The following is a 22,874-nucleotide window of genomic DNA, read 5'->3' on the forward strand; positions in this document are numbered from 1 at the left end:
GCCTATGTAACACACACGTCACCATCATTCATCGTCACAGCCTCCCGTCTCAGACTCTCAATTCCACCTGTCGCCATCAATCATCATCACAGCCTCCCGTCCACCATCACAGGTCCACCCTCTCCACTCAGCGGCGCCACCATCTTCCACTCAGCCAGACAGCCACCATCACAGCCTCACAGCCAGACAGCCACCATCAAACTTGTTATTTGGTTGTATGTTTGGTTTGTTGAATTTAGAAACTTGTATTTGGTGGTTGTATGTTGGATTTGGAAACTTGATTATTAAGATGATGTATGGTTTTTATTAGTAAAACAAGACTTTTTTTTATTTTATTTCCGGATATTCGGATATCCGGTTTCTCGGATATCCGAAATTTCGGATTCGAATTCGGATAGTGATTTTCACTATCCGAAATGTTCGGATATCCGGTTTTGAACAGCCCTAATATATAGTCCTTAACTGTTAGAAACTATGCAACCTAAACACTTAACACTTATGTCACAAATTTATTACTTAACATCTACATACGCTAAAAAGTATTTAATTGTTAGAAACATTTTACCCTTTTAATTAATAGATATAAAAATATATCTCCGAAACACACCAATATTTACACACATTCGTTTTCATTTCACGTTCCAGAAACACAAAACACCTGTCTAATTGCTAAACCTGAAATTTGGAGGGATGAGGGGCGGTCGCATAAACAAAGAGGGGAGTATTGCAAGTTTAGGCCTTAGGGAGTTAGGGTGCCAAAATGGTCGTGGTCATTATAGTGTGTTTATTATTGATGATTAGAGGAGAAGAAAGGAAAAACGAGTATAGAAGTTTGAGGTCTTTTATTAGTAATTTCAATCGATAAAAATGGTAAATTTGTCATTTATAACACCCATTTGTAAAGTTTGTTAGTGTATCAAGTTCGTAATAAAATGTAACCTTTGGAACCAAAAGTAAAGCATATAATACTTCAGGACGAAATTCAAAATCTAAACAAACCAAATGGACTATTAATATATATTTTTTCTATATATATATATGGATGGATCTCAAAGAGAATTTCATAAGCCCGAAGTCATGACAACAAAGCTTCTACTACTCGCTCTACTTGTAAATATTCTCATAGTCAAAGGTTTCCTCTCTTTCGAATTTTAATCAAAAGCATTATTGTGTGTTCTTTTATAACTAACACAAATACATATAGCATATATAATATATTAAGGGTAATGTTCAGTTCTAAACCAACAATATCTTAATATTGTGGTTCAAGTTCTACAATATATATTGGTGTTGTATAGGTAATATAACTTACACATAGTGTAATTCATTTAAATCACAAATTCAAAATCATACATAGTATAAAACTTGTATTTTAGCTATTTTATTATATTTATTATAGTATAAAACTTGTATTTTAGCTACTTTATTATATTTATTATAGTATAAAACTTGTATTTTTAACTCATTTTGGTGTATATGTTTTCCCAATATACCTATACCTATTAAATAATTAATTATCCATTATCACGTGTTATAATTTTGTGAGTTTAATATGTTTTTTACTACATATTTTATTTCACTTTTAAGCTATTCGTAGTATATAAATTCACAACTTGAAATATCTTAGAAACACTTTGATTTTCAGTTTGAAACTATTCAGATAAAGATAATTAATTTTCATCTCACCTACAAATTTCTCCTCAACTTATCCATATTTCTTTTTATTTTCAGTATTATTATTGTTTTATTACTTAAAATACTTATACATAATTCATTACAAGCTATTTAATATGTTATTTATTAAACTCGTGTAATACATGAATTTCCAATCTAGTAGTTTTATGTATAAACATCTCCATTAATAGATTTACATCATTACATGTTATAAATCTTTATAGAAGGATGACTAACATTTTGGTAATTGTTTGTACATAGATGCACTATCCGTAGGCGTGTGCTATGGCCAACTCGGTGACAACTTACCCTCCCCACGGGATGTGGTAAGCCTTTACCAAAGAAACGGCATAACCAAGATGCGGCTCTACGACCCGAATCAACCTACTCTCGAAGCACTCCGAGGAACCAATATCGAACTCATGGTTGGCGTCCCTAACGACGCTCTTCAATCGTTCACCGATCAAAATGCCGCCATCACATGGGTTAGGGACTTCATCCAAAGGTACAACGATGTTCGGTTTAGATACATAGCCGTCGGTAATGAAGTCGACCCGAATAACGGAAACAGCCAATACGTACGCCTCGTACTCCCGGCTATGCAAAATATACTTAACGCGGTTAGAAACGCAGGCCTTGGTAACCAAATTAAGGTCTCGACCGCTACATACAGCGGTCTTTTAGGGAACTCGTTCCCACCAAGTGCGGGCGCGTTTCGTGACAATGTTCGAGGGTTTATCGAACCGATAATAAGGTTTCTAGCGCAAAATAACCAACCAATGTTGGCCAATATCTACCCTTATTTTAGTGACCCGGGGAGGAATCTCCCGTACGCGTTGTTCACCGCGTCCCAGCCCGTGGTGAATGACAATGGTAGACAATATTCTAACCTTTTTGACGCCATCTTGGACGCGCATTACGCGGCCCAAGGGCGCCTCGGAGGTCAGAATGTTGAGATTGTTGTGTCAGAGAGTGGGTGGCCTTCGAGTGGTGGCTCGGTAGCGAGTGTGGGAAACGCGGGAACCTATATTCGGAATTTGATCGCGCATGTTAGAGGGAACGCGGGCACGCCGTTGAAGCCGGGTCGATCTATAGAGACGTATTTGTTTGCGATGTTTGATGAAAACAGGAAGGGTGGAAATGAGGAAGAGAGGCATTTTGGTTTGTTCTCACCAAATCAACAAGCGAAGTATGGTCAAATCAACTTCAACTAGCACCACTTGACATGATAATATTAAGGATATACAATAAAAGCTCAAGGAAGGGTTTTATAGCTATGTAATAAAGTGAAAATGGATTAATAAAAGTGTTTTGTGTATCAATAAACAAATCTAATAAAAGTGTTTTGTGCTATTTAATGTTTCATATAAGAAAGCATATGAAATTATTCTAGTTCATGTTGGGTTGTCTTTTTGAGAGAAAACCATGTCCTTGACATGAGGTGAATTATTTTTTCTAATGTATAAAATATTTGAGTTAGGCCTTGCGAGGTTGTCAGTTCGAATTCAGAGTCCACCCGGGTTGTCGTCCCACCATGTGTTATGTTCTTGTGGTGGCACAACGGCTGTCAAGTGACTATAGACGATATGGTTTTCCGGGGGAACGCCCAAGCCAAACTCTGAAGCAAGCATGAACCCGGTTAAGACAATACAGTCTGGCCATAATAGGATAGCATGGCTCTCCAATCTTGAAGAGTGTGGTGGTCTACTACATCAAGAAAGTCATCATTTAAAAAATGCACGTGATTTAGTTGTGCTCACATTTAAGGATTTATTTATTTTATTTAAGTTGAAAATGTTTGAAACGAGAGAGAATAGATGGAAGAAAGACATTTCATTCATGTGTATCTAGTTACTTTACATGTACAATATATATAGTGACATAGAAATTAAAACCGACTTTATATTGAATGTGAACTAATGGAGATATAACTATTAAGTGTGTTTAATTAAGAGTTTCATAACAGAAAAAAGGTTTTATGGTTTTAATTTTTGTGACAATGAGTGTAACGCCAGCATGCAATGAATCTATTAAAACCCAAATCAACTTCCACCCACCTCTGGTCATCTTCAATCAATAAATCCACCCACAAAGATCAACATAAGCTAAAAATAGGTAAATGGTGATGATGATGATGTGTATATATGACCGATTGACCGTGTGATTCATCAAGCTAACGTTCTTCAAAGATGACGAAAACGAAGAAAAACAGTCTGGTAATTATCATGCATGAATATTTTTCATATATGTCACTTTATAATATTTTTTTACATTAAATTCACATGGAGACCTGTTTTGCTTTAAACTTTTATTCAGAAAGAACACACCATTGAGATTAAAAAGTATCTTTCACATATAACACAATAATACACATGAAGTGGTGGCTTTAAAGCCTCGTTGTGGTTTAAAGTCTCGTTACCATTTTAATTAAATTATATTTTTCTAAGCCCAATTCCCTCACCCAGGAACCCTTGAAAACATGAGCTGGCCCACCACTATCCTCTTTCACGCCCGGCAAAACATCGCAGCACTACCGCCCAGCCCCGACACGTTATTTGGGGCTTTAAGCCCGTCATATCATTTTACCACTCTTCTTAACACCCCCACAGTGAGGGGTCTAACTATCACCACTAACCCCATCTCATGTAATATTTGTATATTGTCTTTTTATATAAGTGATAAATTACAATTTCTAATTATTACACACTTTAACCTATATATAAATATGCATGAGTGTTTGTTTAAAATATGATGCAGGTATTTTATGTAATGTTTTGATTTGCTCTTTACAAAAAAAACGTATAAAATTAAAACAATTTATATATACATATATATTATAATGTACAATGTATATATGTAATTTACAGTTGACTTTGACACTTTGTGGAGATTGGCTCCTAATCTTTCTTTCCTAATTATTCGCTTTAAAAGTGGGTAGACTTTACTATTTCAAAATCGTGTGAATTTGATGGATTGAAATGAGTCATTAATATTTGTAGAAAAAAGAATTTTCAAGAAAAGCCTTCACTAGTTTCCTCCTATTTTAGTTTTGACATTTGACTATATAAGGTACTCTAGTATCTAATAAATGATAAGAACTTCACTATAATGTAAGAGTAAGACGTGTTTTCAAGATAACACAATTTCCCTTTGTATTTTATGTCTTGCATTAAACAAACCTAGTTACAACTAATGCACGCATGGTCATATACCCCAAAGTTTCATGTATTTGATTATTTAACTATACGTCACGACCAATTAAATCATTCCAAGTCAAACGATGACGTAACATGTATTGAAGAACCAAACGATTGTCAACTTTACTTTAAAAGATGAAGTGACATTCGTTCTCCAAAGAGGTGAGTTATTTGTCAACTAAAGTATAGGTTGAAACTTTGAACCCAATAACTTAAAATGAAAATGATAAAAGAGTATGCTATGCGCACGATGCATTAACCTTTTAAAAAAATATTTTATGTTATTTATAAGAGCAATACCATACTCAAAATAAGGTGCATGTATATTCATATAATACTCAACTTTATGTACTTTCTTTGAGTATAAAAATGTAATGAAACTAGATAAGTATCAGCAACTTCATTAACTGTATGTTGACGTTTAAAACCGTGTACGAACAACTCACATCCTTTCGTATGTGTACAAATATGGCAAAACTCTAGTCACCACCTTCTTTAACCATTGCTACCGTCGCTTTCATCTCCACCACCATCGTAGACACAACTAGCACCTCGTCACGCTTGTTGCAATCATATATAGACACTTGTCCACCACCTCCGACCATTGCCACTAGGTGCCATTTTAAAATATAGCATGTAAACATATATTGATACTTTTTTTGCTGAAACAATTCATTTTAAGTCAAGTTTATTTTTATCAAAACCCGTTATGATCCAAACCAAACTATTGTTTTTTTAGGACAGTCATATTAACTTGAACTCGTTTTACACATAACCCGTATTAATCATTCCTGCTTTCACATGTACCCTTCGTCCAGGAAGGATGCATGCGAAGGATAGGGAGGGTGGTCAACTACCAAGCACCCCCCCCCCGCGCCCACCCACCACTCAGATAAAGTGATAAACCCACTTAATGTAAATTATGTTGTTTTTTCTTTTTAAATGGACCAGGCCTTAGCCCTTAAGTGATTATTTAAGAGGCCCAAGAAAGTTCCAGTCCAAGCCATTAGTTGAGACTTGAGAGGTGAAGCAATTTATTCCAAGGCGTACTAACCGCCAGAAAAAGAAAGAAGGTTAAATATTTATTCATTTTTTTTAATTTATCAACTTAATTTCGCTTATCTCATGTTTTATTAAAAAGATTTAGTTCGTGATTTATACATGTTATATTTAATATGGATTCATAAGTAACTTTGGATTATACTTTTGACTCACTTCATGTTTTAACAAACTAGTTTGAACCTGATCCACGTTTACTTGTTTTAACCGCCCCAATCTGACTTTTTTTACTCATTTTAACTAATGAACCTACTTAGTGTATAAAAGAACCTTTGAGTTATCAATATTCACAAAATAAAAGTGCATCTCACTACTATTCTTATTAATTAAGTCCTTTTAACACTTTGCGATAGGGGTATGTAATAACCGAACAATTAATCAAACCAAACCGAAAACCAACGAAACCAAACCCAAATTAATCGATCATTAGATTATCCAAAAATCGGTTATCGGGTAATTTTTTCTTACCTTTTGTTAACCGAACTAAACCAAGCCATTCATATTTTCATGAATTTCATATACTACTATGTTATGTATATATCTTCATTTCATTTATTTTATCTCTCTATTCATGTGTTTATACCTTAATTTCATATATTTATACAAATAATTTTAGCCCAAATTTGATTTTGATTATTAATCGAACTAAACTAAAAACCGAAAAATCAACCGAAATAAACCGAACCACTTAACTGAAAACCGATTGATTATTTTGGTTACACCAATAAGTAACCGAACCGGACCTTGCTCGTCCCAGTCGTAATATAACAAAGAGTATTAACCATTATATATATCACTTGTTCCCTGCAAAACCCTAACTCCCGTCATTTTGTTTCCGAAGATAATCTCCTGAGTTGAGTTCAACTGGCGAACGTTGCTGACGTGGATGCGCTGGATTTCGAGCCTGGTGACGATGACCTAATGGACGAAGAAGCAGCCGTTGTTGACGTGGACTCACAAAGTCACATACCTAAGCTTAAATCCGCCATCACCGGCGTTAATTAAGAAAACTCGTATGTCAGGCCGTGGCTTCCGTGATCAAGAAAACTCGTATGTCAGGCCGTGGCTTAAATCCGCCATCACCGGCCGTGGCTTCCGTGATCAAGAAACCGATGCCGAACGGAACACTCGTATGTCAGGCCACTTTGATACCCTCGATTCCGATGGCTGCCCCGGTCCTGAACGATGTAAGTATCCTTAAAAAATGTATGCCATGTGAAAGTAACCTCCATTGCCGCCCATGAGAAATGGTTTTGGCGTGGGTGCATGCCATGGTGGCATGGTTTTGGCGTGGGTTAATCTTCTATGTAGTCCCTGTCTAATAATGCTTATGAGTTTACAGTCATTGGTTGGTGCGGTGCTGCTTGCAAGCAAACTTTCAATATATGTTTATTTTGTTATATAGATGTCATAACTGATAAACCATAAAAAAAAATTAAAAAGTCTCAATCTAAAAATTTAACCAACCTTGTTAGGCAAGGGATGACCAGGTTAATCAGAGTTTATAAATGCTAAAATCGATAACAAAAGGAGATTAGGAGGTTTTCAGCAAGACGTTGCAGCTATCGAGCACCACCGCCGCTTTCATCGCCAAAATCCAAAGGCTTGGCAACGGTTTGTGTCATCAACCTCCACCGGATGATGGTGTGATTGGAAACAAAGTGAAAGAGAGATGAGAAAGCGGTGAGTTTGGAAGTGGATACAAATGGTGGAAGTGTAAATAGTGGGGTTTGGGGTCACGATGTACAAAATAAATTTCACATTATACAACCAAAGCACACCCCTTAAAGCACAAATACTCCTGAAATTGTATATATATAAATTTTCAGGTTTGTTGTTTAAAATTTCAATGATTCTGAATTGGTTTCGAAGCTTTTGGACCACCTATCAAATATCAACCGCCAAGTTGTACATGACATGTTTGGTATTCCGATGGGCGACACTGATTTTCTATCCTTACCTTTAAAAGAGATTAAGTAGGGTGAAGAAATTTTTTTAAAGCGTTAAAAATCTCAATTTGATGATGGAAAGTCAATTCGTTTGAACCTTCTGGCTTCTGTTATTCGTAGCTCTGAGGACACCGGTTTGCTTTTCAAAGTTAACTTATTGTTGCTCTTCGTAAGCACAATGATGATTCGTGATACGGCGAGTGCACGTACTACAACTTGCCAAGAGGAAATTGTTGGTCGGATAGATGAAGAGAGCGAGATTCAATATATTGACTTATGTGGATTATTGATCCACTATTTGAAGATGTGCAAAACTAATTTGCCACCAAAAGAAAATGTGGAACACCACTTTATGGTCTCATGACTTTCTTACAGGTAATATCTAAATCCATTACCGTTTTCATAGGTGCAGATGTTGTTGTATTACTTATTAGTTGTACTTCATCCATTCACATGTATTTAAATTTCACTCTTAACTGCATTTTTTTGTTTTATAATGCCAACTACTTTATCTTGATTCCACTATGCTAGAAAAAACTCGATTGCTCGTTAAATACAACAATAGCATATTTGAATAGAACCTACCTGAGTGAACGTGTAGCAGTTGAACTTAACACTAATGGATATTTTGGCAAGCTCCTCTTTGGTTCACATTTTCAGAATTTGTTGAGGTAAACCTAAACTTGTTTAATTACCTTTCATATTTTGTTTACTTTCATTTAGGCAACAACTTTTTTTTCTTATATTAACTTTCACATGTGTAACAACCGTTTTTATTTGTTTTCACGTGTTTTTTATTAAAATATACACATGCTTTTACTGGTTTTCACATGTTTTGATTGAAAGATCTAACTTGCACATGTGTAACAAGTGATCACACATGTTTAACAATTTTTGTTATGTTAAGTTTCACATTTTTATTAGTGGTATATTTATTATATGTTACATTTCACATATGTTTGCTTTTCAAGAATACCATTTAGACATTGAAACCATACTCGTCAATATTCCAGCTAATAAGATTTAATTGGATTTCATTTTGAATATAGCTCCAATGTTTGTTGATGATGTGAAAATGTTGGAATTTAATGATAAGTTTCACCAACTTTTTAGATCATCTACTAACGAGGGTCCGGGTTGTTGATGTTGATGAGTCTTTTAAAGATGATGATGACACAAATGACTAATAAGAATGATACTGAGAAGCTTTGTCCTATGAACATTGACAATGGAACAAAAGAAGAATTCTCGCTATTTTTCAACTATTGATATCTTCCTCATGCTCCCCATCTCCAGCCTCCTCATCCTCCAAAACAATGTATAGAAAAGCCTCATCGGTAACATTCTTATTAGTTAGAGTTGTGTCATTATCATCTTTAAAAGACTAATCAACATCAACATGCAAATCTTAAAAACCAACTGTTTAACTACAATTACAAAAAAATAAAACAAAATTTAGAAAATATTACCATTGAGTTATTTCATTAAATAGAACATGGGAACAAAAGAAGAATTCTCAATATATTCAACTATTGATCCATCTCATGCTCCTCGTCCTCCTCCACATCATGCTCCCCATCCTCCTCCACATCCTTCAAAACAAAACAATGTGTGGAAAAAGGCTCCTCATTAACATTGTTATTAGTCAGAGTTATGTCATCATCATCTTTAAAAGGCTCATCAACATCATCACCCTTGTCACTGGATGGTCTAAAAAGTTCGTGAAACTTATCACTAAACTCCCAACGGTTTCACATCATCAGCAAACAATGAAATATCTCTCTTCAAAGTGGAATCCAGTTAAATCTTATTAGCTAGAATATTGGTGAATAGGGCTTCAATGTTTAAATGGTATATCTGAAAAAACAAACAAATGTGAAATGTAACAAATAAAGAATATACTACTAGAAAATGTATAACCTAACGTAACAAAAAATTGTTAAACATGTGTGGTCAGTTACACATGTGCAACTCACATCTTTCAATAAAAAAACATGTGAAAACCAATACAAACAGCTGTTACACATGTGAAAGTCAATATAAGAAGTTGTTACGCAAATAAAAGTAAACAAAATATGAAAGTTAATTAAACAAGTTTAGGTTTATGTAAACGGTTTTGAAAATGCAGGCTGAAGAGAAAATTTGCCAAAGTATGCGTTAGTGATATGTTCAACTCATACACATTCGTTAAGGTAGGTGTCATTCAAATATGTTATTGCTGGTCTTTGACAAACAATCTAGTATTTTTCTAACATGGTGGAATCAATATAAAGTAGCTGCCATTATGAAACAAAAAAATGCAGTCAAAGTGAAATTTTAATACATGTGAATGGATGAATAACAACTAATAAGTAATACAATAACTTCTGCACAAATAAAAATAATATGAAATTACACATATGAAAACGGTAATGAATTTAGATTTTATCTGTAAGAAAGTCATGGGACCGTAAAGTGGTATTCCACATTTTCTTTTGATGGCCAATTAGTTTTGCACATCTTCAAATAGTGGATCAATAATCCACACCAGTCAATATATTGAATCTCAGTCTCTTCATCTATCCGACCAACAATTTACTCTTGGCAAGTTGTAGTACGTGCACCCGCCGTATCATGAATCATCATTGTGCTCATGAAGAGCAACAAGAAGTTAACCTTGAAAATCAAACCGGTGTCCTCAGAGCTACGAATAACAGAAGCCAGAAGGTTCGAACGAATGGACTTTCCATCATCAAATTGAGATTTTCAACGCTTTAAAAAAGATTCTTCACCCAACGTAATCTCCTTTAAAGGTAAGGACAGAAAATCAGTGTCACAAATCGGAATACCAAACATGTCATGTACAACTTGGCGGTTGATATTTGATAGGTAGTCTAGAAGAAGGCTTCGAAACAAATTCAGAAGATTTAAATTTTAAACAATAAACTTAAAAATTTATATATATATATATATAATTTCAGGAGTATTTGTGCTTTAGGGCAGGTGTACTTTGGTTGTATAATGTGAAATTTATTCAGTAAATGGTTGTGATTGGACCAAACCCCACTATTTACACTTCCAAACTCATCCTTTTTTCATATATCTTTCACTTTGTTTCTAATCACACCATCATTCGATTGAGGTCGACGACGAAACCGTTGCTAAGCCTTGAAATCCTGGCGATGAAAGCGGCAGTGGTGCTCGATGGTTGCGCCGTCTTGCTGAAAATCTCCTAATCTCTCTGCTTTGTCGCCAACACTCTCATACTAATAAACATAACAGGTAGCTTAGTTTCATTCTTCCTTTTGTTATCGATTTTAACATATTTATGAACCTTGATTAACAAGGTCATTCCTGGCCTAACAAAATTGGTTAGATTTCCAAATTGGGATTTTTGTTTTGTTTTATCAGTTATGGCATCTCTGTATCGAAATAAACATATATTGGAAGTTTGCTTGCAAGCAACGCTGCACCGATGAATATAAACTCAGAAGATGAACTCTAACGCTGTGTTCCCGAGTTTCATTTAACAAGAGAAAAGAAAGGAAAAGAAAAGAAAAGTTATGATTTTCTTTCGTGTTCCCGAGTTTAATGAAAATGAAAGGAAAAGAAAGGAAACTAGACATTTTATGTGTTCCTGAGGTGGGTAGAAAGGAAAAGAAAGTTATAATTTTACTATTATACCCTTTTAGTAAAATTAAAATGAAAAACGCATTTGCTCGCTACCTACTCGAGATTGGCTCATGAAAAAACTCGATCGAGCCGAGCCTAAACGAGCCCGAGCTCGAGCCGGCTCACAAGCATTAAAAACCTGCCAATAACCTCTGACAGTTATATGCGGTCGGGGGTATAACTGTCAAATGAATTCAATTTAGATTCTTGATTCACTTTAACCATTGATAAAGATATATTTAGAACAACAATAAGAAGACTTTAAGTGATTTACACTGCAATTACCATGGAAACATAACAATATCATATATTATAAAGTAGGCCCAGCCAGCAAGGCTGCTGGTTGTCAGTGACCGAGGATATGATGCGGGTTTTGAAACGACAAGAAATACTTACTGTAAAGCCTTTTAATTACGCGTCCGGTTTTAAGTTGGAGACCTGCAAGTACAAGGTAACTTTATATACAAATCAATTATACCTGGATTCACAGTTCCATTTACAATCTATTTTGAACTCATGCATTTCTAATTTTTTTCTCTAGCAGGTGACAAGTGCTCATGGCGTATTTAATATGCACTAGACCGATGTTGCATGTACACTTTTAAAGCAAGTTTGCAGATTGTCAATAGCATACTGTTTAGTGTAACAAGTTTGTATTAAATCTGTTTGAATTAAGTGTTGTTCAGATTTAACTAATGATATGATTGTCATTTGTAGATGACTTGTTATGGCTATTTAATTAGTGTTGCTGTTGGTGCATAATGTCAGTAGTTCAGTATCTAGTGTTTTGTATATGTCTGTAATCGTGTTAGATTGGTTTTAGATATGGTGTCACACAAGTTCGCCTGATGTAAGCGAACTTGTAGACAGGCGAAGTTAAGACAACTTCGCCTAGTTTGTTAGGCGAAGTTGTCGAGGCCTATATATGCCTAACTTCGGCTTGTTTAGAAAGGGTTTTTTGGGGTAGAACGTGGAAGTGATATTCGAGATCACGTGTTGAAGTGTTGCAATACAAAAGTGTTTATTAGTATTGTAACGTGTGTTTGTGTATCGTCTCAACGTATTATATATCTTACGCTCGTATCGTATTACGTGGGGATTCCGCACCCTCGTGTTACGAGATATTCCTGTGTAGATCCGGCTGGGAACCTGTAATTGGTATCAGAGCATTTGCTCGTGATTGTGTGGTTCGGGACTATCACACGGGTGTTAAGATTGTTCCGTTTGACTATTCGCGGAACGAGTTTACGTTGAAATACCTAGTTTTTGTGTCTTGCCCATCTCCCACCATCAAATACAACCCAATACACCTTCGCATACCTCACAATATGTTCAATTAAAACCTGTAGAAACTCGTGTTCATCAGGCGAAGTTGTCGTCATCGTTTGTAGGGTTTAAGCGAACTTATAAGGTTTAGGCGAAGTTACAGAGAAGGCGAAGTTACAAAGAAGGCGAAGTTACAGAGAAGGCGAAGTTAAGGTTCAGCGAAGTTAAGGTTCAGCGAAGTTAAGGTTCAGTGAAGTTAAGTACATCGAAATTAGGAAGCAAGCGAAGTTAAGCTCAAGCGAAGTTAAGCACAACTTCGCCATCTGATCACTGTTCAAAATAAAAAAATAATAATAATATACTTTCTTTGTATTTCGAGTCGTATTTCTTTCAACTATGACTTCAATAAACATTACTAAACTGGTAAAAATGGAGGTTGAAGCCGGTTCAGCAACCAAAGCTCCAAAAATGCTTAAGGGTACCGATTTCGTTGCATGGAAAGATCGGTTTGAACAGTATGTGAAGTATCAAGACGCTAAGATGTGGGTTTGCATTCAAGATGGATACATTCCACCAACATCATTGTTTGAATGTCGTGATCAAATTAAGAAGTACAGTAAGATGGAAGAGGAGGAAAAGAAAATGTATGAGGCAGAGAGTAAAGCTCATGCAGCAATAACCATGGCTCTTCCACAAGAGATTCTTTATACCTTCAAGAAGTACAAAACTGCTAGAGAGTTATGGGAAGCACTAGAAAATAGATATGAAGGTAATGTGGGGATACGTGCTTCTAAGACAAAGCTACTAAAAACCCAATTCTCTGTATTCAAGTATTTGAAAAATGAATCACTTGACGATATCATCACCAGATATTATCACTTGATGACCGAACTTAGTAATTACTCCATTGAATACAAGGAAGAAGAGATAGTAGAGAAACTCCTTGATGCTCTTCCACCAAAATGGGAAATGTACACGGTTTTGATGAGAGAGGATAAAGACTTTGCCAATATTGATTTGGAAACAGCAGTGAATAAGTTACAAAATTTTGAACTTAACATGGTTCGGAAGGAGACACCAACTGATCAGGTTCAGGATCCGGGAATGTATGGTGCGAAAGTCACTCCAAGTTCAAATTCAAAATCAGAATCCTCTGCCTACTACTCAAAGGGAGAATCAAACTCAAACTCAACTCGTGATGGTCATGTGATTCTCAATATGGATGGCGACGTATGTTTCGTAGCTGGAGGCAGTAATCCTTCAAAACCTCAAGCCACAACTAGAAATTTCTCGTCAAATGTTCCGAGTTACAACTACTCACAGATGCCCATGAGTGTTAAATCAGCTGAACAGCAGGTTGCTCTCTATGCATTGTTCATTGCATCCTATGAGAACTACATCAAAGGTAAAATAGTCGACCCTGCAACGTTGGATGAATACTATGATCAGATCGATGCTGATGATTTGGAAGAGATGGACCTACAGTGGCAGATGGATATGATAGTAAGAAGGGTAAAGAGATTCATGAAGAAAACGGGCAGGAAGTTCGTTGGAGAAAGACCAGGGTTTGATAAATCAAAGGTTCGATGTTACAACTGTCAACAGAATGGTCACTTTGCTAAGGAGTGTACAAATGAGAGAGTCGAACGAAGTCAGAATAGGCCTGCACAAAAGAATGGGGGTGGTAGTGAGAATAGGGCTATGGTATCCAGAAAGAATGGTGGATACAACTGGAATATACACGTTAAGGAAGTGTTCGAACAGGCTAATTTGGTAAACATTGAAACTGGAGGAAGTGAGAGGGAGACGGGAGAAAATCAAGCATATATGGCAGAAGTGAACGATCAGCTCTCTGAGGTAAGTTCTGAACTTCATTGTATGCAATGTGAAAATCTGTCTGAACAGTTGAAATCAGTAACTAATCAGTTTGTTAGTTTGGACGCACAATTTAAAACGTTAAAAGAAGATCATCACTATACTAAACTAGAGAAAACAGTTACTCGGTAAAAATAAAAGCTAGTGAAAAAGATATCAGAAGTCTAAAAGCCAATCTAGCTGATAAAATACAAGTAATTGATCTTAGTTATGAAGTATTAGAAGAAAAAACCAAACTAATTGCTGAAAAAGATAAACAGATAGCTGATTACCAGGTAAAAGTGGTGGAACTAAACAGAAAAATTGAACAGTTTAGAAATTCATCAGCTATGCTAGATCACATCATAAGTGTTCAACGTTCCCCAGTTAACAAAAGGGGAATTGGATTTTCTGAAGTTCCACCACCGTATAACAATAATTATACCTATAATCCTAGTAATCAGCAATCTGCTAATGTTGAGATTAATCAGACAGTTCCAGTCAAAATTTCGACTGAAGAACCTGAAGTCAAAAAGAGCGAAACGAGTAAGTCAACTTCTAAGGTTGAGATTTCTGTCCCTAGCTCTGTCTCATCAAATTTGGACCAGTCATCCGAATCGGGTGAGATAAAAGAAGAGGTAGTGTTACTAAAACGTGGGGAGGAATATAAGCCTAAATCCGATGAAAAGAAACCTTCCCTAAATCCGTTTTTCCCACCATATGTTCGACAAATGGGTAGTAATGCAACCTCGACATCTGCAACTACTGTTGAGACGAAAGTTGAAAACAAAAGTTGTTTCAGATGCAATCAAGTAGGACACCTTATTGCAGATTATTCTCTAAACCAGAGAAACATTAGAGGTATGAGGCCTCCGAAAGCGCAGAATAAAACAAAGAGTAATTATTATACTGGTAAGAATGCGCAATCACAAAATTTCAGACATTGGTCTAATCCAAGATTTCAAAGAAATCGGTCTCATTTTTCCCCAGTTAACTACCAAACCAACAATTATAATTCAGTTAATTCACTAAGGTTTGGATGGCCTCATAGTCAATCCTCAAGAAGGTTTCCTTTCAGAACTTACAGAAATCATCCTCAAACTGATTTTGGGCAACCAAAGTACTGGATGCCGGTCAACAGATTTAATCAACCCAAGACCAGTAGGTCTTGGGTCCCCAGATTTTAATCTTTTTCTTTAATTGTGCAGGAACAGTCGAACAGAGCTGTAAACAATCTGTGGGTAGTTGACAGTGGCTGTTCCCGGCACATGACTGGTAACAAGAATTTGTTACATGACTGGAAATCTGTTCAAGGAGGAAGGGTTAGTTTCGCTGAAGGTGAATTTTGTTGAAGAATTGAAGCATAACCTGTTGAGTGTATCTCAGATTTGTGACAAAGAATATACGGTGCACTTTACTAAAAACGAGGCAATCGTCCTTTATCCTGGTTTCAAGATACCAGAGGCATGGGTGGTTATGAGAGCTCCAAGAGAAAAGAACACGTATGTAATGGATATGAGGTCAAATGAGATGATAATAGAAGAATCATGTCTTCTGTCAAAGGCAATTGAGTCTGAGTCAGAGTTATGGCATCGAAGAATGGGTCATATACATCTTCGCAAAATGAATTACATTGTAAAGAACGGGCTGGTGCTTGGTGTTCCCTTAAAGAATTTTAACTTTGAAGATCAATGCTTATCGTGCAATAAGGGAAAGCAACACAAAAAACCTCATCACTCCAAGAAGGTTAACTCAATTGTCAGCACCCTAGACCTACTTCACATGGATCTCTTTGGTCCCGTGAATGTAAAGAGTCTAGGTGGAACGTCATACTGCTTGGTTGTAACCGATGATTACTCTCGATACTCTTGGGTATACTTTCTGAAAGCAAAAGATGAGACGGTTCAGTTGGTAATTAACTTGATTACCAAGGTTGAAAATATTGTTGGGAGAAAGGTTATGTACATCAGGAGTGATAATGGTACATAGTTCAAGAACTACCAGATGGAGATGTTCTGCTTACAGAAAGGGATAGACCATCAGTACAGCGCCCCGTATACTCCGCAACAAAATGGGGTGGCTGAGAGGAAGAATAGAACGCTAATTGAAGGAGCCAGAACCATGCTGGCTGATTCTAAACTTCCCGTGGTGTTCTGGGCTGAAGCTGTTGCCACAGCCTGTTATATCCTTAATCGTGTTTCAACTGTTAAAAGATTAAATAAAACTTGTTATGAACTCATGCATGGTAGAAAGCCAAACTTGAATGATCTCGAACCTTTCGGGTCCCCATGAACGATATTAAAGACAAACTCAAAATTTGATGAGAAAGCCGACGAAGGTATTTTAGTCGGATATGTTGTTGGGACACCCAACAGAAGAGTCTTTAATTTATCGAACAGCAAGGTTGAGGTGGTATGTAACACTGACATCACGAGTTACAAATCACCAAAACCTAGCATGGGACCCGCTGAAGCTTTCGACTATGATAAACTGTTCAAATCTTTTGATATACCTTACTTGGATTTTGCAGAAGTTGATGAGAAAATTGCTTCACAGATTCTGTATGACGAGGAAGAAAATTTTGTGCAACGTCCGCGATACGACGAAAGTCAACCTTCCTCGTCAAGTGTCGTTGATACTCCTGCTGCCTCTACCGAAGAAGAATTCTACAACCCATTTTCTCTCAACATCAATCACCCACTGATGAACTCTCTTCGAATTTAGAAAACAATCTGGAAGTTGGTCCAGTTCAGACTACTGTAATTCACAAAAATCACCCTTTGGAGAACGTGATAGGTAATCTGTCTGATGGTGTTCAAACAAGAAGAAGTTTGGATGAACACACATGTGTTTACGCAAGCATTAAAAACACGGGTATCATAAATGAATGCTTGTACACCTGCTTCATCAGCCAGATTGAACCGAAGAACTATCTAATGGCTCTAAAGGATAGCTCGTGGGTCGGAGCCATGCAAGAAGAGTTAGCACAGTTCGAGAAGATGGAAGTATGGAAATTAGTTGAAAAACCAAAGAATGTAAATGCTATTGGTACAAAGTGGGTTTTTAAATGTAAGAGAGATGAGAAAGGGATAATCATAGGGAACAAGGCAAGGCTGGTAGTAAAGGGGTTTAATCAGCAAGAAGGAATCGACTACAACGAAGTGTTTGCTCCTGTGGCAAGATTGGAGGCAATTCGATTATTTTTGGCATTTGCTGCTCACAAAGAGATGAAAGTGTTCCAGTTATATGTGAAAAGTGCCTTTTTAAATGGTAAAGTCGATAAGGTGGTGTATGTTGAACGACCTCCGGGTTTCCCTGACCCAGATTTTCCTGATCATGTGTACAAACTGAGTAAAGCTTTATATGGGCTACATCAGGCCCCTCGTGCCTGGTACGCAACATTGTCCGATTACTTGCTTGAGAATGGGTTCGAAAGAGGAAAGATCGATAGCACGTTTTTTGTCAAGAGAAAAGGGGTAGATCTTCTACTAGTTCAAGTCTATGTGGACGACATCATTTTTGCTGCATCAAAAGTCGCCATGTGTCAGGAATTTGAAGCAGTCATGAAAAAGAGGTTTGAAGTGAGCGCCATGGGCGAATTAACTTTCTTTTTTGGGATTGCAGGTTGATCAGAAGAAAGATGGGATGTTTATTCATCAAACAAAATATGTCCATGATGTGCTCAAACGCTTCAAGATGGAAAATAGCACCCCATTTGATACTCCAGTTTGCGTCAACCACAAACTGGGTGCTGATTCTGACAGTGATGAAGACGTGGATCCCACCCAATATCGAGCAATCATAGGTTCTTTAATGTATTTAACTGCATCTAGACCTGATATTATGTTTGCAGTTTGTCTTTGTGCTCGTTTTCAGGCAAGCCCGAAGGAATCTCACATGAAGGGAGTGAAGCGAATATTGCGGTATCTCAAAGGCAAGCCTAAGTTGGGATTGTGGTACATGAAAGGGGGAGAACTGGATTTGGTAGCTTACACAGATTCTGACTATGGAGGTTGCAATCAGAACAGGAAGTCAACAACCGGTGGATGTCAGTTTCTGGGAGGAAGATTGGTGTCATGGCAATGCAAGAAGCAGACCTCAGTAGCCATTTCCACCTGCGAAGCAGAGTACATGGCAGCATCGAACTGCTGCAGGTTCTATGGATACAACAGCAATTGCGCGATTACGGTCTGAATTTCACTCAAACTCCTATTTGTATTGATAACACTACTGCAATCTCAGTAACTAACAATCCCGTCAAACACAGCAAAACTAAACATATTGACATTCGTCATCATTTTATAAGAGATTGTGCTGAGAAGAAATTAATTGTGCTAGAAAAGGTTGATTCGTTGGATAATTTCGCCGACCTTTTTACTAAAGCGTTTGACAGATCCCGTTTCAAAATCTGGTTGAGCTAAATGGGATGATCAATCCCGAGTAACCTTGTTTTTCGTTTTTATTTAAAAAAAAAAACATCACTACCGCTTAGAATTATGTCGGTTGCTTCAGTTTGAAGGACACATCCTCGGATATGTTTGGTCCTTACTTCGACTAGTAGATTATGAGGATAGCCATTAACCAGATGACTGAAAGTGACCGGGGTGGTTTATGATGGGTTTTTATTCTTTCGCTGAAAAATAGTCGTTCATACTTAGTTAGAAGGACACATACTCGTATGTGGTCAGTCCAGCTGATCCATTGGATCTTCAGGATAGCCGTTTACCTGAAGACTTTGACTTGATCAGGGCGATAGAATTTAACGTTTTTAAAGAGAGATGATATAATTTTTCAAGTCTATAACTTCGTAAGAAGTTTCTATACAATGTTTAAAAGAAAATTGATCCAACCTTGGAAAGTGATAGTAAAACTATTTCTGTGTGCCTAACTGGTGAAGTTATTAGGCCTAAAAGACTCTAGAACAGCCATTGTATGTTATGGTAGCTTTTTTTATGGTGCGTAAAAGTAGAAATGATACAAACTAACTCTCCTCGATTTAATGTGGAGAATCATTCTGAGTTGTGCATGTCTCCATATACATCTTTCCGAATGATAGGCAGAAAAGTGATTACCCTGTCATACACGAGCCCGTGAGTGTTCTGATTCCCGAGAAGATGGTGTGTCAAGTACCTGCAGTGATCCAGATTCGGGACTTGCAGTCGTCTACTATTTGAAGCTATATTAATATCTTTATTTAAAAAAATGTTATTAAGCCTTTTTGAAGCTTATGTTATTTCAAATATCAACCAAGAGACAAGAAAGAGAACGGGAAGAAGTCTTTAAAGATCGATATGTACTTACTGTTTAATCAGACACTACGGGTCGAGGTCAATTCGGGGTAACTTGGGGAAAGCCAAATACGCTTTGAGAATAGATAGGAGGCATCACAATCTCTCATGTGATGTCCATCTAAATTTTGAGCTTAATTGAACCTACTCCGTATCACAGAAGCGATGAAAACCATACTAAGTTTTATACCTGCTTACAACCTGTTTCTTTATGTCACAATACCGCTGAACATGGATCTATGTGACAGCCACTTAATTAGTATAATTCCTGTTCGGATCTTTTCTAAAACATGCAGGTTCTCGTCAAGACTGAAATTTGATCCCTTTTATTTACTTACTACAATTTTCACGCGCATATTTTGTTTTATGGTTTAAAACTTGGCCACTTGGTTATTTGATCGTAAAGTTTAAATCTTTAACGGAGGATTTTAAAAGACAGTTGCACTTTGATCAAATTTATAAGGTCCTGTTTTGTAAATTAAGTTAGGCGAACTTGTGTTAAGGTAAAGAGGCGAAGTTGTCCATGCTTGGTGTTAAGTGAAAGAAAATGAAAAATCACAAGTACCCCCGAGCACACCCTTGCTACCGAGCACACTTTTGCTTCCGAGCACACTTTTGCTCCCGAGCATGCTTGGTGTTAAGTGAAAGAAAATGAAAAATCACAAGTACTCCCGAGCACACCCTTGCTACCGAGCACACTTTTGCTCCCGAGCATGCTTGGTGTTATGTGAAAGAAAATGAAAAGGCACTAAGTAATCCGAGCATACTTTGTTTCCGAGCACTAAGTAATCCGAGCACACTTTACTTCCGAGCACACTTTGTGCTAGTTGAAAATTGAAAAATCACAAGTGTTTTGATTTCCGGGTACACTTTGTGCTAGGAAAGTGCTTCCGGGTACACTTTGTGCTAGTTAAAAATTGAAAAATACAAGTGTTGTGCTTTCCGAGTAGACTTTACTTCCGAGCACACTTTGTGCTAGTTGAAAATTGAAAAATCACAAGTGTTTTGATTTCCGGGTACACTTTGTGCTAGGAAAGTGCTCCCGAGTACACTTTGTGCTAGTTAAAAATTGAAAAATACAAGTGTTTTGCTTACCGAGTAGACTTTACTTCCGAGCACACTTTGTTTTCTGAGTACACTTTGTTTTCCGAGCACACTTTGCTTCCGAGTACACTTTAGGCGAACTTGTAAAGAGGCGAAGTTGACCATGGTTGACCTTGAGCGAAGTTAATGATAATCTGTTGACCAGCGAAGTTGTCACAGGGGCGAAGTTAAGGTTAACTTCGCCCTTGCATTTTCAAACCTATATAAAGGTCAACCTGGTCAAACTCTCGGTGAACTTATATACACTCCTAACCCTCGGCGTACTTAATCCTTGAATCCGTATTATTTGTTTCCAATCTGTGTTAAAGGTGTGTAGGCTCGGTATTACATGTAATTCATACTAATGGTGATAATCAAGGGCCGTGGTGATTCGATGTGTGACATTGTTTATGCTAACTTTTAAACAATTGATAAACCAATCTGTTTCTAATGTGTTCGTAACTCAGTAAATCGTCTAGATCTCCATAGTAACATCTTTTCTTGTTTTCAATCACAAATTCACCAAACAACCTAGGATCGGACCTCTGTACTCGCCGTTTCAGATTCAGACGAAGTTAGGCTTAGGCGAAGTTGTTCTCAACTTCGCCTTATGCATAACTTCGCCTGCTCATGTTTAATTAATTAATTAGCCTGGTTGTTCTCAGGCGAAGTTAGGGTTAAGGCGAAGTTGCACTCAACTTCGCCATATGGTTAACTTCGCCTGCACATAAGATGTTATCATAACTTCGCTCATGGTAACTGGCGAAGTTATGATCTGCTTTGTCGATGTTCTAACTTAGACTGTTTGTTGTGCAGATATGGCTGCTGTAGCAGGAGCTGGTGGTGCTGGTGGTGACGAAGGTGGTGACAACAACCGACAGTTCTTTCCGGGTCACAACATGTACATTACTTTGGATCCGGATGCTAGTGGTATCGACGATTATCGCGAGATCATCTCCTTCCTAGTTCGCTCACGTATTTTTCACGCCATCACTACAACTCTCCACATTTCTCTACCGAATATAGAAGTTTTCTGGCGAACGGTAGAATATGACTGTAGAGTTGAGCCTCCGGTTATGCGCGCCACGGTGAACAATCAGGAGGTGCAGTTCTCAGCAGATCAGATCAGAGTCGCTTTGCAGTTCGGGACTGAAACTAGAGATGATCCTACAGATTTTTCAGCTCCATTTAGAGATGGTGCATTTTTACGCATGGGCTATTCGGGTCCATTGGGTGACACTCAAAGGCGAAAGGGGTTTTTGTTGGATCAGTGGCGTTTTCTGATGCACGTGATGATTGTGTGCATGTCGGGTCGTAAAGCTGGTACTGACGGTATGGGGGCAACGATGCAATCTGCTATGATGGCCCTGACTTACAACAAGCCCTACAGCTTCAGTCAGATAGTGTTTTATGAAATCGATCGTCAGAGACGCGCGGTCGCTCGTGAAAGATTCTTAATGTACCCAACACTTTTACAGATAAATTTGAATCATGTAGCACATACGCTACCTCAACGACGTCCCATCCGTTATGTTGAGAGTGTAAGCAAGAGGATGTTTGCGCAATGTAGGTCGTCAAGCGCACGTAGCAAACCAGAGCTTCGTCCGCGGCACACACCATTGTTTGGTTACTTGGCGAACCCTGCTTATATTGCTCATCGTGGAGATGAATTTCGGGACCCGGCACCGCAACAGGCTGATGTTCCTCAACCACCACCTGTGGTACAACAAGCTTTGCCTGCTGATCCTGTTGCAGCTTCAGAGGAACAGGTAGATCTTGAAGCTGCTTTTGGTGGCCAAGGGTTCTTTGATATGGAGCAGATTGATCCAGCTGCAGAGGTTCAAGCATCAGAA

General features: G+C 37.4%; 2 protein-coding genes across 2 annotated transcripts in view; one reads left to right on the forward strand and one right to left on the reverse strand.

Annotated features, from left to right (window-relative positions):
• LOC143623015 (uncharacterized) overlaps positions 1 to 22,874 on the reverse strand; it is a 165,490-nt gene that overhangs the window by 116,907 nt on the left and 25,709 nt on the right. The gene's annotated exons all lie outside the window — the stretch shown is intronic.
• Positions 1,045 to 3,027, forward strand: LOC143623011 (glucan endo-1,3-beta-glucosidase-like). Its single transcript, XM_077094015.1, has 2 exons — positions 1,045 to 1,132; positions 1,936 to 3,027. Exons 1-2 carry the CDS (start codon positions 1,078 to 1,080, stop codon positions 2,886 to 2,888), a joined length of 1,008 nt encoding a protein of 335 aa, XP_076950130.1. The 5' UTR covers positions 1,045 to 1,077; the 3' UTR covers positions 2,889 to 3,027.

Source organism: Bidens hawaiensis, unplaced genomic scaffold (assembly GCF_021521415.1).
Source record: "Bidens hawaiensis isolate Kalapana, Puna unplaced genomic scaffold, B.hawaiensis_p1.1 tig00003244_1, whole genome shotgun sequence".
Classification (NCBI taxonomy): domain Eukaryota; kingdom Viridiplantae; phylum Streptophyta; class Magnoliopsida; order Asterales; family Asteraceae; genus Bidens; species Bidens hawaiensis.

What these genes read in the sequence shown, in the direction of transcription:
- LOC143623011 (XM_077094015.1), top strand. Translation starts at nt 1,078, where the DNA reads ATGACAACAAAGCTTCTACTACTCGCTCTACTTGTAAATATTCTCATA. An exon ending in AAATATTCTCATAGTCAAAG is followed by an intron (nt 1,133 to 1,935) that starts GTTTCCTCTCTT and finishes GTTTGTACATAG; the next exon opens with ATGCACTATCCGTAGGCGTG.